This window comes from Anguilla rostrata, chromosome 13, assembly GCF_018555375.3.
Source record: "Anguilla rostrata isolate EN2019 chromosome 13, ASM1855537v3, whole genome shotgun sequence".
In the NCBI taxonomy this organism is placed as follows: Eukaryota; Metazoa; Chordata; class Actinopteri; order Anguilliformes; family Anguillidae; genus Anguilla; species Anguilla rostrata.
Genome location: NC_057945.1, coordinates 31,232,361 through 31,246,682, shown reverse-complemented (window position 1 = coordinate 31,246,682; position 14,322 = coordinate 31,232,361). Strand labels below are relative to the sequence as shown.

The 14,322-nt window shown below is 47.6% G+C and overlaps 1 protein-coding gene across 3 annotated transcripts in view; it reads left to right on the top strand.

Moving 5' to 3' along the window:
- The window catches only part of ube4b (ubiquitination factor E4B, UFD2 homolog (S. cerevisiae)), a 36,811-nt gene that overhangs the window by 15,663 nt on the left and 6,826 nt on the right, over window positions 1-14,322 (top strand). The window contains exons 5-17 of one of the 3 annotated variants that reach the window (XM_064303856.1): window positions 360-501; window positions 750-975; window positions 2,037-2,894; window positions 4,645-4,764; window positions 6,748-6,889; window positions 7,507-7,607; window positions 8,196-8,310; window positions 9,486-9,569; window positions 11,439-11,495; window positions 11,889-12,005; window positions 12,348-12,446; window positions 13,121-13,234; window positions 13,645-13,843. In XM_064303856.1, coding sequence (XP_064159926.1) covers window positions 360-501; window positions 750-975; window positions 2,037-2,894; window positions 4,645-4,764; window positions 6,748-6,889; window positions 7,507-7,607; window positions 8,196-8,310; window positions 9,486-9,569; window positions 11,439-11,495; window positions 11,889-12,005; window positions 12,348-12,446; window positions 13,121-13,234; window positions 13,645-13,843 — 2,374 coding nt within the window. The remainder of the gene's footprint in view (window positions 1-359; window positions 502-749; window positions 976-2,036; window positions 2,895-4,644; window positions 4,765-6,747; window positions 6,890-7,506; window positions 7,608-8,195; window positions 8,311-9,485; window positions 9,570-11,438; window positions 11,496-11,888; window positions 12,006-12,347; window positions 12,447-13,120; window positions 13,235-13,644; window positions 13,844-14,322) is intronic. The other 2 variants (XM_064303857.1, XM_064303858.1) reach the window with 2 other exon arrangements.

Genomic DNA, 14,322 nt, shown 5'->3' with positions numbered 1-14,322 from the left:
TGTAATGATGAATTCTAAAGCTGGAATTTATTAACAAAATATTTCTTATGCTAAATGGCTCCAATAAATAATATGTGACCAGGAACACTGAACATAGGCAGTTTGTGGTATTATAAAAATTTGTGGTACACATCGAGAAACTGATTTGGATTTCAGAATGGATTAAAAGTGCGTTTAACCAGTTCTCTGAAGGGGAGTGACTCTGAATGGTATTTTGATAAACGCAGCCGGCGCGGTGCTTTTTAAGACCGTGCGCGTGCTGCTGCAGAGCAGAAGGAAAAGAGCGTCTGCGCAGACTTATTTCCCTGCAGCCGTTGGGTTTCTCCGTCTCAAGACGCTCACGCGCAATCTCCTTTCAGGACTCCTCCGGTCAGGACGTGTCCGAGGAGCAGGCCCTGCAGCTCATCTGCAAGATCCTCCGCGTCTCCTGGAAGGAGCGGGACCGCGACGTCATCTTCCTCCCCTCCCTCGCCACCGAGTTCCACCAGCACCCCAAAGAAGGTGGGGCGACCGCGAAGCGCACGAAGCGCACGGCTAATGAGCCTTTCCGCACGGCTCGCCTCTTCTGCAGCCTGCACCATTAAAGTAGTGTCATTAGTGTCATAACCAAGTACAGTGCGCAAATAATTACTTCTCCTCTGCTAAACATATCATCATTATTCATTTTAGTATTTTATTGTTATTATTATTGCGCTTGTGATTATTGTTGTATCTGAAGGATTCTTACTGTTTTTTTTCTCTCTCTACAGTCTATGCGGATTTCAAGGACTTGATTGGCCAGATTCTGATGGAGGTTCTCATGATGTCCACCCAGTCGCGGGATGATAACCCCTTCGCCAGCCTGACCGCCACGTCTCAGCCAATCGCAGCTGCCAAATCTCCTGACCGCCATCTGACATTAGTCCCGCCCTCCAGCCAGGGGAGCAGCCCTATGTTTGCCTGCGGCGGCTCCTTCGGTGCCAGCTCTCTGTCAAGGCAAGTTCACGCCGTCATGGAGCCATGCACACGCACTTGCACACACACACACTCGCACGCACACACACATGCGCTCGCACACACATGCTCGCACGCACCCACACACGCACACGCACTCACACACACACGCTCGGACGCACCCACACACATGCTTGCATGCACGCAAACGCACTCGCGCACACACGGTCGCACACACACACGCACATATTTCATAATTTATAATCAGATTTGGTCAGGTTCAGGTAAAATGCTCCACTGGTCTTCAGTGAACAGGCAGGTTATTGGTTAAAGCCGTCAGAACCAGTAATACGTAGGGGGAGTTGTTACATGAAGGGCTAAGGGTTCAAATGTCCTTTACACTAGTACGTTTATCACTAATCTCTAGGAACATATACATTTCTTTTAAAATCCATTCCAAATCCACTATACCTGCCTTCAGCAAATCTCTCCTTCATACGGTAGTTAGAGCTACTTTTCTCACTGCTTGGTTGTCCCGCTCTCCATGTTCCTCCGTGTACAAGTAGTCAACCTTTTTATCACAGTGCTCAGAATCACCCGTCACACCAACAGAAACACGCCAGGCTGTGCAGTGTTCATGGTATTCATTTGTATGTGCAGTTTTTTGTTTTTCAGCAGCTGATGTGTGCGAACTCTGTGTGAACTGCCTCCCACTCAAAATGTGTATATATATAATATCGGCAGGAAGTCTAGAATTTTAGGGGAGTGGTGTACCATACCATGAGCTTGGGGGGGGGGAATGCAGCTGTTACCAAAGGAAACAAACCTACCAAGTACAAGGTCTAGCCTATGCTTGTGATGATGATTTTTGAACTGACCCACTCAGAAGCCTGGTCAGGATTTTCCAGGTTTTAATGCTGTCTCTTTATTGCATCGTAGCCTTGGTTTGGTAACTGAACTATAGTTAAGTGGGGCCATTGAGTGTTTTTGGGGAGGTTACTGGTCTGTTCCCTTCATCGCCCCTCTGTCAGCTTTGGTATTGTGGACACTGTGAACATGTTTCAGGTTGTGTTGTCAGCCCTGTTCTGTGATGTTGTTTGCAGTCTGTATGGCTGTAGCCCACACCCACAGGCTTTCAGCACAGCCAGGATGACCCCGCCATCTCTCCCATCAACCCCTGGCACGCCCTCATTCTCTCAACCTGTGCCTCCCAGCCCCCCCGCCCCACGCCTCTCCTCTGGCTCCACATCTGCACCCCTGCCAATCTCTCCAAGGTACCGCCCGTACTCGGTCACCTACCCATGGGGGGCCTCCTCCTCCCCGGCCCCTGGCCCCAGGTTTGGATCAGTGGGCCCCATGACCCCCAGCCCTGTGGCCCCGGGCATCCAGGGCCCCATGGCCCCCAGCCCCCAGGGCCTTGTTGTCCCCAGCCCCCTGGGCCTTGTGTCCCCCAGCATCCAGGCCCCCATGACCCCCAGCCCCCAGGGCCTTGTGGCCCCCAGCACCCAGGGCCCGGTGGACCCCAGCCCCCAGGGCCTTGTGTCCCCCAGCATCCAAGGCCCCGTGACCCCCAGCACCCAGGGCTCTGTGGCCCCCATCCCCCAGGGCCTTGTGGCCCCCAGCATCCAGGGCCCCATGACCCCCAGCACCCAGGGCTCTGTGTCCCCCATCCCCCAGGGCCTTGTGGCCCCCAGCATCCAGGGCCCCATGACCCCCAGCACCCAGGGCCCTGTGGCCCCCAGCATCCAGGGCCCCATGACCCCCAGCACTCTGGGCCTCGTGTCCCCCAGCCCCCAGGGCCTTGTGGCCCCCAGCACCCAGGGCCTACCCTCTAGCCCTCAGCCCATCTCCATCAGCTCCCCGCGATTCCACCGCCCCACCGCAATGCTCCTCCCCCTGACAGCCGGCTCATCCGCCGCCGGGGCCCAGCGGACTGCCCAAACCTCCAGGATCCCTCCTAGGTACCAGACGGCCTGTGTGAACCATGCAAAGTAGAGCCTATTGCAGATTTTAACCCAGCCGCCCAGTTTTAACTCACTCACAGTTTTGACTCACTGTCTGGAGTCTTGTGTCCTTGTGTTTGTTCAGCTTGTTCAGGCTCAGCTTTTGTGGGTGAATTCACAAACTAATTGCGATTTGAATGCTTTTTGTTTTGGTTTGCATTAACCAGAGAGGGCACTAGCTAAACCCTGAAATCCCAAAACAGATGTCAGTGCCTAATGGCTGTTTTGAGTCCATTCAGTTTAATACCATTCTGCTGAGCGCAGTGCCCTCCGTTAGAACGTATTTAGTCACACAAAATAAGAATGCTGCACCGTCGTGCTTCCTTGCGCTGAAATGAGAAGCGCGACATTTCAATTCTTAGTTTAATCCTAATTAGCATTTTTAAATCTCTTCGATGCCACCATCCACAGGCAGTGCAGGAATGGAAAAACAATCCGTCGTCTGAAACCTTTTCTGCTGCATGCAAATATGTTGTGTGAATAGCATTGTTCATCGTGATAAAAAGCTTTTTCTCAGCCATGCTCGTAAGGCCACCAGCACAAATTTCCATTTTGCAGTCCAGTACCTAAGCACAGGCAGTGTACGGGTGCCAGCTGATCTGAGGAGTTCCTCTTGTGTCCTGCTGCCTGAAGTCTTTCCATCTTGGTAAACAGTGTGGCCAGCTGTGCATAGTTCTTCTGGAACTCTCCATATGGGCTGGGTCAGTCAGGGTTATCACTGCAGCTAGTGCCTTAGCTGGAGGCCGCTTTGTGCTTATTACCGAACAGCGAAGTAGGCCGTGGTGCAATGTATAATGATGTTTTATTGGAACATGCACTGTATCATGGGAAAAATACCAGTACACAGACCTTTTTGGATTTATAGAGAAATTGCCATTGAGCGGCTATGCGAAACTTTAGTGTTTGTGATTTATTGATTTCTGCAGCTTTATGGTTTTTTTTTCCAGTCCCAGCCCGAGAACGAGAACTTAAATTTGCTTATGACACGGAAGGCACTATTTGGATTTCATTGAACCGACGTAGGTTCCTTCTCAGCATAAATTTATTTTTGGGCTTAATGCCGCACGAAGAAGGGGCTTGAGGGAGCTGCGGACGGCGCAGCTGTTAGAAATCGGACCGATATCGGACCCCGGTGCCGTTGCTTGTGTTCCTGCGCGTTTTAGCCGGCGGGAACCGCTCTTCACCCGACAGCGGCCTCCCTGCAGCTGCAGAGCAGGGTTTTCATCTGCCTGTCCGCCCTTTGAAGCACGAATGGACAGCCTGCTCAAATGGATCCTGCTGTGATCTCGTGAATGCAGCCATCACTTCTGCTTCTGGTTCAGGCTTGACGTTTCCCTTTTTCCCATGGCTTTGCACGAAGCATGTGTATGGTTTTAACTGGGAACGGTTCAGTTTTTCATAGTCTCACTGCATGTCGTCCTCCTCCAATGAGCATTATTAGGTTGGTAAGTCATTGCAGGGTGGTAGATTATTAGCACATTTGTAAGCAGTGATGAATGGATGGAGGAGCTGGGTTTCAGTAGACAGGACCTCACCCCTTTTAGGCTTTAACTGTAATCCACTCCTTTTCCTCCTCTCATCTTATGCACTTATTTATGTTTTTATTTTCCTTTCAGTTTGTCCCTCACTTTTGTGTTTCCATTTCACACCCTTTCCTCCCTCTTTCCTTCCTTGTCCATGCCATCCCCCCCTTGCCCTCGTCATCCAGTTTCTACGACAACCCCCTCTCCCTCCTCTTCTTTGCCCTCTCCGATGTCTCTGAGGACAGCAGCGACGAAGAGCCTGATGAGGAGGAGGAGGATTTTTCTAGGGTGACTTTTGGGTCCAGGTACCTGTGCTGTGCCTGTGTGCTGGTAGACTGCATTTCCCAGCATGCCGCCTGGCCACTAACACTGCGCTGCTCAGCTGGGCCCTTTTCACGTATAATATCTACTTTTATTCGCCAGGCTGCCTTCCCCTCATAACAAGTACAGTTTTAGGGTGGGAAGAAAATGGTATTTGTGGGAGTTACTACTAAAACATGTTTTGTTATAGAATATTGATTATTAAAGCATACTATGCAGGATTTTTACCTTGAAAATATTATAAAATAACCATGTTCAATCATATCTATAATGCCCTGGCAGTCTCTGTCTTTGTTCACATTTGCCGAATCCGCGTTCCATTGCCTGTATTTCTTCTTCTAAAATGTGTTTAGGTCCTTTCTGGGCGTGACTTCTCTGTGGGGAGTGGAGAGTGTGGCTACAGAGCCTTTGGGTGGGATCTGGTTTCTGTAGCTAGCTAGCTACTGTAATGGCAAGGTGTAGAAGCAGAGAGAGAGCGAATCAAAATGATAAGCCTCATTCAAAAACAAGAGTCAACCTTGGATTTGCTTTTCCTCGATCATAACAGCTACAGTTCACAAAGGGTATGAAAAGCTATGTGGATTGGAGGCGTATTTTCTGTTGGACTTGTAAGTAATGTTACCTGTAGCTATACATTAGGTAGCTAGATGGCTAGGTAAGTGGCTAGGTAAGTCAGGTACTTGGGGTGAATGGGCAGGCTTGAAGACGGAGGAGAGTTTCTTTTATTTTAAACACAGGACGACAGCACACACACACACACACACACACACACACACGAGCGCACGCTAAAAAAAAACCTTGTAATAGAGCACACCTTGAATTGTTGCCCAGGGGTCAAACACTACAAGAAAATCACAAATGGTTGAGCTTTCACAGGACCTTTGATCTTCAAATCCAGTGTTCTCTCAAACGATTTAAAGATTGCACGTATTCAGTTGGACAGCTGCTGGACTTAAACTGTAAACATTGACCAGTTCATTTTCGTGTGACTGTAATGGAATAGTTGTCATTTTGTGTTCATGTTTTCCAAATAATACCTTATTTAAAGGTGTAGTTTGTGTAAAGTAATTTAAGTTAAAGTAATAGCAAAGCGAACTTGTTATGATTTGTTAAAAGCATACTCTTCGGTCGTTTCTCATTCCCGTGTTTATATGGTAAGCGGCACCCTGTGCCTGCGGCCAGTGCACCTCCCACAGTGCTTTGCGTCAGGCATGTTGAGGGCGAAGGCACACATGACCCCGGGGACTTGAGTAATTAACACCAGGCTTTGATAACCAAGAGTGCGCAAATAAGGATCCGTTTGGCCCCCCAGGAGAGGGCTATCCTAATTTCCTGCGGATTCCACAGGAAGTGTGTTGTGGAGAGATAACACGACTAACCGGTAGAGCCTGAGGTTTGCTGTGGAGTGTTTCTGTTGACCAGTGACTATGGACCTGGGGATTCCCACCACTAACAAGGCAAATGAGCATACTTTTGATAAATCTACGTTTTTTGTACTGGACCTCAAATCCAAAGCTATTAACTGGACCTTTTGCTTTGAATACCAGTGTTCTTGTGGATTTTGAAATTCACTGTTAATGTAACATAAGGATTCACTATGCTTTCTGTCATAATTTGTTTGCATATCCAGGGGCTACTTTCCTGGGTAGCAACTTTTTTCATTCATTGGACTGCAGATCTGTGTTGTACTGTGATATTACTTTATTATAGTACTTACAGGGGGACAGTCCATTGGCTTAATTAACTTTTCTGGACGAGAATGAATGTGGTAAAGCTTAAAAATAAGTATCTAATATTGGTTTTGCTTCATTATGAAAAATGGAAAACATAGGCGAGGTAGGACAGAGTAATTAGATTGCTCCTGGTTTATGGTGGATGCAAAACGAGTCCCCGTGTGGACAGAACAGATTTCTCGTTTTCGTTTTTTCCTCTCCTTTTGTGGGTGATGAGTGGTGTTGTCTCTGCAGCCTGGGGGCGTCTGGAGGGGGCGCTGTCTCCGATTCGGGCAGCGACCGTTTCACCATCGAAACGTGCAAGGAGACGGAGATGCTGAACTACCTCATCGAGCGGTTTGACAGGGTGGGCATGGAGGAGAGGAAGGCTCCCAAGGTATCCGAAAAGCACTTAAGAAAAAAGAGAAGACACATACTGGTTATTAATTTGCTACTAAGGTTTGGTTACAGGATACAGGAATGTCTGTACAATTACTCTGCTATGAAAAGAGACTTGTTTGAAGGGTTGCGTTTTTATACTGTTGTTATGATTACTGCCAATGGTGTTATTATTCTGGTCATTTTATTAAACAAATGACCACATTGTTCCCCTGTGAAAATATTCATGCTATCTGTAGTCAAGGAGTACAATATAATTAAAACACCCGAAACGACAGGGAGAAAATAATACTGTAACAAGACAATAATAGGTCAGAATAATGAGGTCATAATAATCTACAGACATGCTGAGATGATTTCTGCCATCAGTGCATCCACATCATTTATTGAATGCAACAAGGAACATTTTGAAGCCTGGCATAAAAGCTTTTGGCTGTTATTTCTCTTATACCATAGGGATTTTCAGTCAGGAACATAATACAGTAAATAATCTGAAATAAATTCTGTTTTGCAGGGGTGTTCAATAACGACAGAATATTAAATACCTTTTCTCTCTGCAGGGGTATTTGGTATTGAGGATAATAAACTCAGTGTAATATCTTCTGTTCCTTTCAGATGTGCAGTCAGCCCTGTGTCAGCCAGTTGCTCAGCAACATTCGCTCACAGTGTATTTCCCATGCTGCCCTGGTCCTGCAGGGCACCCTCACGCAGCCCAGGTGAGCGACTGCTCTCCCGTCCAATCAGTGGCCGGGGCAGGTTTTACTGGTCTGGCAGGGGTTTTATCAGTCACAATCTGGTGTACAGAGAGCTGGACCCTTTACTTCCTTATTGTATCACTTTTGCACTCCCTGAGTAAACAGTGGTATTTGCCCAAAGGGGATTTTTCTGTTTTTAGGTATTGCACTATATTTTGTTCTGCTTTTTGCATAACCTGTATGGAGAAGGAATGACAATAAACTTAACCTTAAACTTATTGGACATACCAGTGAAAGCATGTATTTCTCCATTGAGGTTTGCAAGATCTCTTGCCCACAAAACAGTGTTATGTTTAAAAAAAAGAAAACATTAGTGTGATGTGAGGAAAGATGAAAGAAATATTCTTCCATGGCATTCAAATGGCATGTGTTATCTATGGTTTCAGTTTCTCAGCATAGTGGTCTGTCATGAAAAGCAACAGTAACAAACACGTAAGACCCCTTCCTGTACTTGGAGCCAGTGTTAAAGGGGACAGTTTAAAGTGGTGGTGGGCTGGATCAGTGTGGCCAGGTCTGGGTTACTCAGTGCCCCCTCTTTCTGCGGCTCAGGTCCCTGCTGCAGCAGTCTCTGCTGGTGCCCTACATGCTGTGCAGGAACCTGCCGTACGGCTTCATCCAGGAGCTGGTGCGCATGACTCACCAGGAGGAAGAGGTGTTCAAGCAGGTGAGGAAGGGAGCGAGCTGGGCAAAGTCCACGGGCTGGTCGCCCTTCTTCTGCCAGGCTCGTTTTATAACGAGAGCTCCTATTGGATTAGCGCCGCAGCTCGTGATTGGTTCGGAGCTTATAGACCGATAGAGGGAAATGGCATCGACCGACCCGGAGAAGAAGTGCATTCCTTATGAAACATTCAGAGATGTGACTGCCAGAGTTATTGACCTTCACTTTAAAAAATGAGGGAGGCGTGAATAATTATGCAGCCCTGGCGCATATGGCGGGCACGGACGCCACAACAAACAGCTCAGTTGAGGAAAGATAACATTTTCTGAGTTTGCCCATTTATGAATTCAAATGAGAATTTTATTCTTTGAAAATGTAAAATGTAAAATTTCTTGCGGTGGTACAACAGAGGAGCGTCTCTATCCAGTTTTCCTGAAATATCAGGTCACGGCATCCCGTGAGATTAATTAATTTCAGTGTCACGCTGTTAATTAATCCTTCATTGTACCGGGAGACTTCCTTTATTATATAGCGGAGAACAGTTACAGAAATATTCGAATAATTGTGAAATAAATGCATGCTGTGCTGTGCCATAGTTCTGCAACTGTACTCACAGCACTGTGCTACAATGCTTTATATGACAGCATAGAATATTATTGGCATGATCATAAAAGCCATTTATTGTTTACTCGTTATTGATAGCAGATTCAAGGAGCTTTGGTCTATTAGACCGGCAAGTGCTGCGATTGCAATTAGGAAACCAAACGGTAAATCCCGCCGATGTTCTGGAGAGATACAGAGCTGCGAGTGTGAGGACATTCGGGAGGGGGAGGGAAAGCGGAGTGTGAAAATTGGCCTTGAGAACACGCTGCTCCTCCTCCCAGACGCCGAAGTGGATACAGATCTGCAGCCTGAATTGCAGATGGAGGGACCCGCCGCGGCACGAACACAGCGAAGCAGACCGTGCCTGTGAACTCCGAGCGCTGCTGAGTCCCCACTTTCTGCTGTTAACCGTTTGCAGATTCGCAGATCAGAGATGAGTCGCGTGTGCTTCCTGCTCCTCGCGTACCTCAGCTGCCTCTGCGTCCGGTTCGATCCTCGGGCATTTTCGGACCGAAAATAGGATTGGTTTCTTTCCTCTGAACTAAAATGTTTTTTTGTGTTTTTCTCCCCTGCTGCAGATCTTCATTCCTATTCTTCAAGGGCTGGCTCAGGCCGTGAAAGAGTGTTCCTTCGACAGTGACAATTTCAAATATCCCTTGATGGTAAGGCAACCGTAAAAGAGCCGGTTGAAAGCCTCGCGGCGTCTTTGTTTTGAAACGGCCTGCCCATCTGAACAATATCAGCCTGTCAACTGAGAATGAGGGAGATTTATAATAGTGTCCACATGCAGCTCTGAGCAGTCTCTGTGCGCTGCAGGGGAAACTACGAGTTTCAAAGTAAGAGGGGAACAATGATTACACACGGTTGAGCAAAGCATTGTTTTATGGATTATTGTGCTCAGGAATGCTTTGCTTTGCATAAAACCGTGAGAGCCGATATTCCCATCCAGACGATTTTTATAAAATAAGAGAGTTCAGTGCCCTGCAGATTACCTTTGCCCTCTTCAGTGGAGCACTGTCTTCCTGCTGAGGGGGTTTTTCCTGGTAAAGTCCCTGCTCCGTGCTGCACATGCCTAAGGGTGCTTGAGTTTAACTGTAACCTTATCTCTGCCTTCACTGAACCTCAGAGCCTGACTCATTGTGTGTGTGTGTGTGTGTGTGTGTATGTGTATACAGTATGTGTGTGTGTGTCTCTGTCTGTGTGTGTGTGCGTGCTCGCGCGCGCATGTGTGTGTGTATGTGTGTGTATGTGTGTGTATGTCTGTGCGCGCGTGTGTCTGTGTGGGTGGGTGTGTGTGTCTGTGTCTGTGTCTGTGTGTCTGTGTCTGTGTGTGTATGTGCGTGTATGTCTGTATGTGTGTGTGTATGTGTGTGTATGTCTGTGCGCGCGTGTCTGTGTGTGTGTGTGTGTGTGTGTGTGTATGTGTGTGTATGCCTGCATGTGTGTGTGTGTGTGTGTGTGTGTGTCTGTCTGTGTGTACCAGAGTGCTGGCCGTGGCGATAGACCCAGTGGAACACAGTTGTTATTGTTGGTCTCCAGTCTCACGCTGGTGTGATGGAATGCCTTCACGGCAGTAAGCTGCACGTCTGGCAGTTTTAAGGGGCCGATATGGAAATCAGCCAAACCGAAATCAGCCTGCTTTTTATTTCTGCTTCCCCTGTCAGTGCTGTACGTGCTACACTGTCGGGCAGTCTCGCCACAGGCTTTGTTTTTTCCACTGTGCTCTGCATTGCTTCAGCGGACTGTATATGAAACTGTGTTACTGTACCTTGCTGCAGATAAAGACGGTCTGTTGTTTCGCACTGTCTGTGAGGCTGAAAAGCCTCAGATTTATACATCTTCACAGATTAATGCACTATATTTATACCTCTTCACAGATGTATGTGTAATGCGTGATAATGTAGTGCTTGGTGTATGTTTTATTGCAATTACACTTACAAGGAGTTATCTGCAAACGACAACATAACACCATGCTTCCATGAATACGCTGTGTGAGAGAGTAAAACATGTGGGATGGATGTTCTTCTTACAAGTGGGAGGTCATATCTGTTGGATTGGTGTAATGTCATGTGACATCACCCTTCATCTGACATCTGCGGTTAAGCATTTTCTAGTGATGGGTATTTTCATAGTATTGCGATGAGTAATTTATTGGATATAATGCATCATCACCATCATCAGGTACACGTCCACTACTCTGATTATCTAGTTTCGTAATCAATCAAATTTGTATGGGAGTACCATAGATTTCATTTCCAGAGTGTAGGTGATGCAAATAAGTGAAATGATAAATCAAAAAAATCTTTCTGATTTAGCGAGTAGTTATTTTTCTTTATTTAAAGACTTCTTTTGTCGCCGTAAAAAGTTTACGACTTGCAGTAATGATAGCGCTGCGTGAGTCACTTTGACGCCTAAGTCCCACCTCCTTCAGGAACCCGGTATTACCCCAGGGTAGTTCCTGAACGCTAATGTTGTTTAAGGTGAATGGTCGGTGTGATGTTAAGTAATGCTGTCGTGCTCCTGTTTTCCAGGCTTTAGCGGAGCTGTGTGAAATAAAGTATGGAAAGACGCACCCAGTGTGCAACTTGGTAAGTGCTGTTAAAACTGTTAAAAAGTGTAGTGATGTGTATTTGCCTTTTTAACGTTTTTCTTCCTGTTTTAAGCCCTTATATTGTTTTTTCCCTATTTGTGGATGGCCAATCATATTACTAAACTCATCCCATTGCCACGTAGTCATGCATCAGTTTTCTGCATGTCCTCAGAGTGTGTGATGTCAGAAGCATAGCCTATCACGCACGTCCTCAGAATGTGTGATGTCAGAAGCACAGACTGTTGGATTAAAGCAAATCATACAATGTCCCTTGGGATTTCCAGTGAGAAATGGCGTCGCTTGTCAGCACTGTGTGAGCGGCGATGTTGTTGTGTGCACACAGGCTTGTGATAGCACAGTGAAATAACGCAGCTCTCTCCCCCCGGCGCAGGTGACCTCTCTGCCCCTGTGGTGTCCGGAGCCCCTGAGCCCCGGCACAGGCCGGGAGGTGCAGAGGCTGTCCTTCCTGGGAGCCTTCTTCAGCCTGTCCGTCTTCGCTGAGGACGATGTGAGTCCGCTCGCCTCAAAGCGCAAAAAGCATCGTTCACAATGTTGGACCAAATCAATGCGAGGACGAAAACAAGGATAAGCCTAATGAGAAAGCAAAGGGAAGAAAAAAAACTCCCTTCAGAGCAGTTGAGGAAGTTGGGCAATGGCTGCTTACAGTATGGCCTTGCTAAAAGAAAGTATCAGAATGACTGTTCAAAAGAGGTAATATGAGTGATTTGGTAAAAAAAACGGTCAGTGGGTTTATCAGTCTGAGTCAGTGCTGTTAGCATGCTGCATCGGGCTCCAGTCCATCGCACCAGTGTCTGTATCTGAGAGCCTGAGAGTCTCTGCCTTCTTTCAGACCAAAGTGGGAGATAAGTACTTCTCCGGCCCGGCGATCACCCTGGAGAACACGCGTGTGGTGAGCCAGTCCCTGCAGCACTACCTGGAGTCCGCCCGGGTGAGTCTGCCTGCGTCGCCCTGCCGCAGGGCTGTGCCTCGCAGCGTGAAGCTGCCGGTGCATCTGCTCAAATCCAGCAGCGCTCGAGTGTTTCTGCAGGCTCGTACATTACACCACTAGCGTTTACAACGCGTTTAATTTATGAGCGCTGCTGTAGAATCCAGAATATTTTCCAGCAGGGAATAAAGAGATTAAGCACAAAAAAGCACCTTCTCTAAGAACTGCCTCTGAGAGCAATTTACTTCAGTGCTGAAGTTTGTGGAGCCCCAATTAAATGTAGTCCTATTCCAAAATGCCAAATGATAAATGGCGAATACTAAAACGGCACAGTTTAGGCACATGCAGATTTGGCATACGAGTAGGACTACCCATTTAATTTGGGTCACACACTGTGCACCTGCGTACATCCCCAGTGTGTTTATTTCTTACCATAAAGCCAATTTTGATGTTAATCAAAGAAATATTCCACAGATTTTATAACAAATGCATTGCAACTTGACAAAATTCACTGTGTGGACAATATAGACCAATGGTTTTTCGAAGTTCAGCTATAGTTTAGCAGATGAGCTCGTGTGTAGCTGTGTAACTCTGTTCAGTCCTTTTCCATGATGTAGTGCTGCACTCAAATGAATGCTTTGATATGAACTGCAGTAACATTTCCTGCTGATCACCAGGGCGACCTTTTTAAAATCCTCCACAATATCCTGCTGAACGGAGAGACTAGAGAGGCGGCTCTCAACTACATGGCGGCGCTCGTCAACCGAAACGTGAAGAAGGCCCAGATGCAGGTGAGCAGTAGATCAGGCTAGGTGTTGAATCTGGTGTTCTTAGTACTGGTGCACCAGTTAGCATCACTACAGTGTAGCCTCTACAGGTATTTATAACTGAGATGAACTATAATCAAGCTAAAAGATTGTATTCTTTTATATTAGACTGTGTGTGTGTGTGTTCTTTTTTATGATCATGTTATTTACTATTCAGTAGTGTAACCTTCTGTGGCATACATGCAGCTAACATAAGCTAGCACAATGCTAATACCTGACCTTCTCACAGACGTGGACTGCCAGGTGAGAGTGGGTAGGGATTTACAGGTGTGAGATGAAATATTGTAGAATACTGAAGCTGGAGGATTGACAGATTGGATCAGTGAATTCACAGACCCCCCCCCCCCCCCAAATCCTGTCCTGTCCTCCCCTAGACGGATGACAAGTTGGTGTCTACGGACGGCTTCATGCTCAACTTCCTGTGGGTGCTGCAGCAGCTGAGCATGAAGATCAAGCTGGAGACGGTGGACCCTTTCTACATCTTCCACCCCAAGTGCCGTCTGAGCGTGAGCAGCGAGGAGACGCGGCTGAAGGCCACCATGGAGGAGCTGAAGGGCTGGCTGCTCGAGCTGCGTGAGTGGGAGGGTGACCGCTGTGCGCCTTCACAGAGCGGAACACTGTAGGCCTTCACAGAGCGGAACGCTGTAGGCCTTCACAGAGCGGAACGCTGTGCGCCTTCGCAGAGCGGAACGCTGTGCCCTCAGCGGAACGCTGTAGGCCTTCACAGAGTGGAATGCTGTGGGCCTTCACAGAGCGGAATGCTGTAGGCCTTCACAGAGCGGAACGCTGTTGGCCTTCACAGAGCGGGACGCCATGTGCCTTCACAGAGCGGAACGCTGTGGGCCTTCACAGAGCAGAATGCTGTGGGCCTTCACAGAGCGGAGCACTGTCCGCCTTCGCAGAGCGGAACGCCGTGCTCCTTCAGTGGAACACTGTGTGCTTTGACAGAGCGGAACGCTGTGCTCCTTCAGTGGAACGCTGTGTGCTTTGACAGAGCGGGACGCTGTGTGCCTTAACAGCATAAAATTCTGTCTTCACAGAGCCGAGCCCTG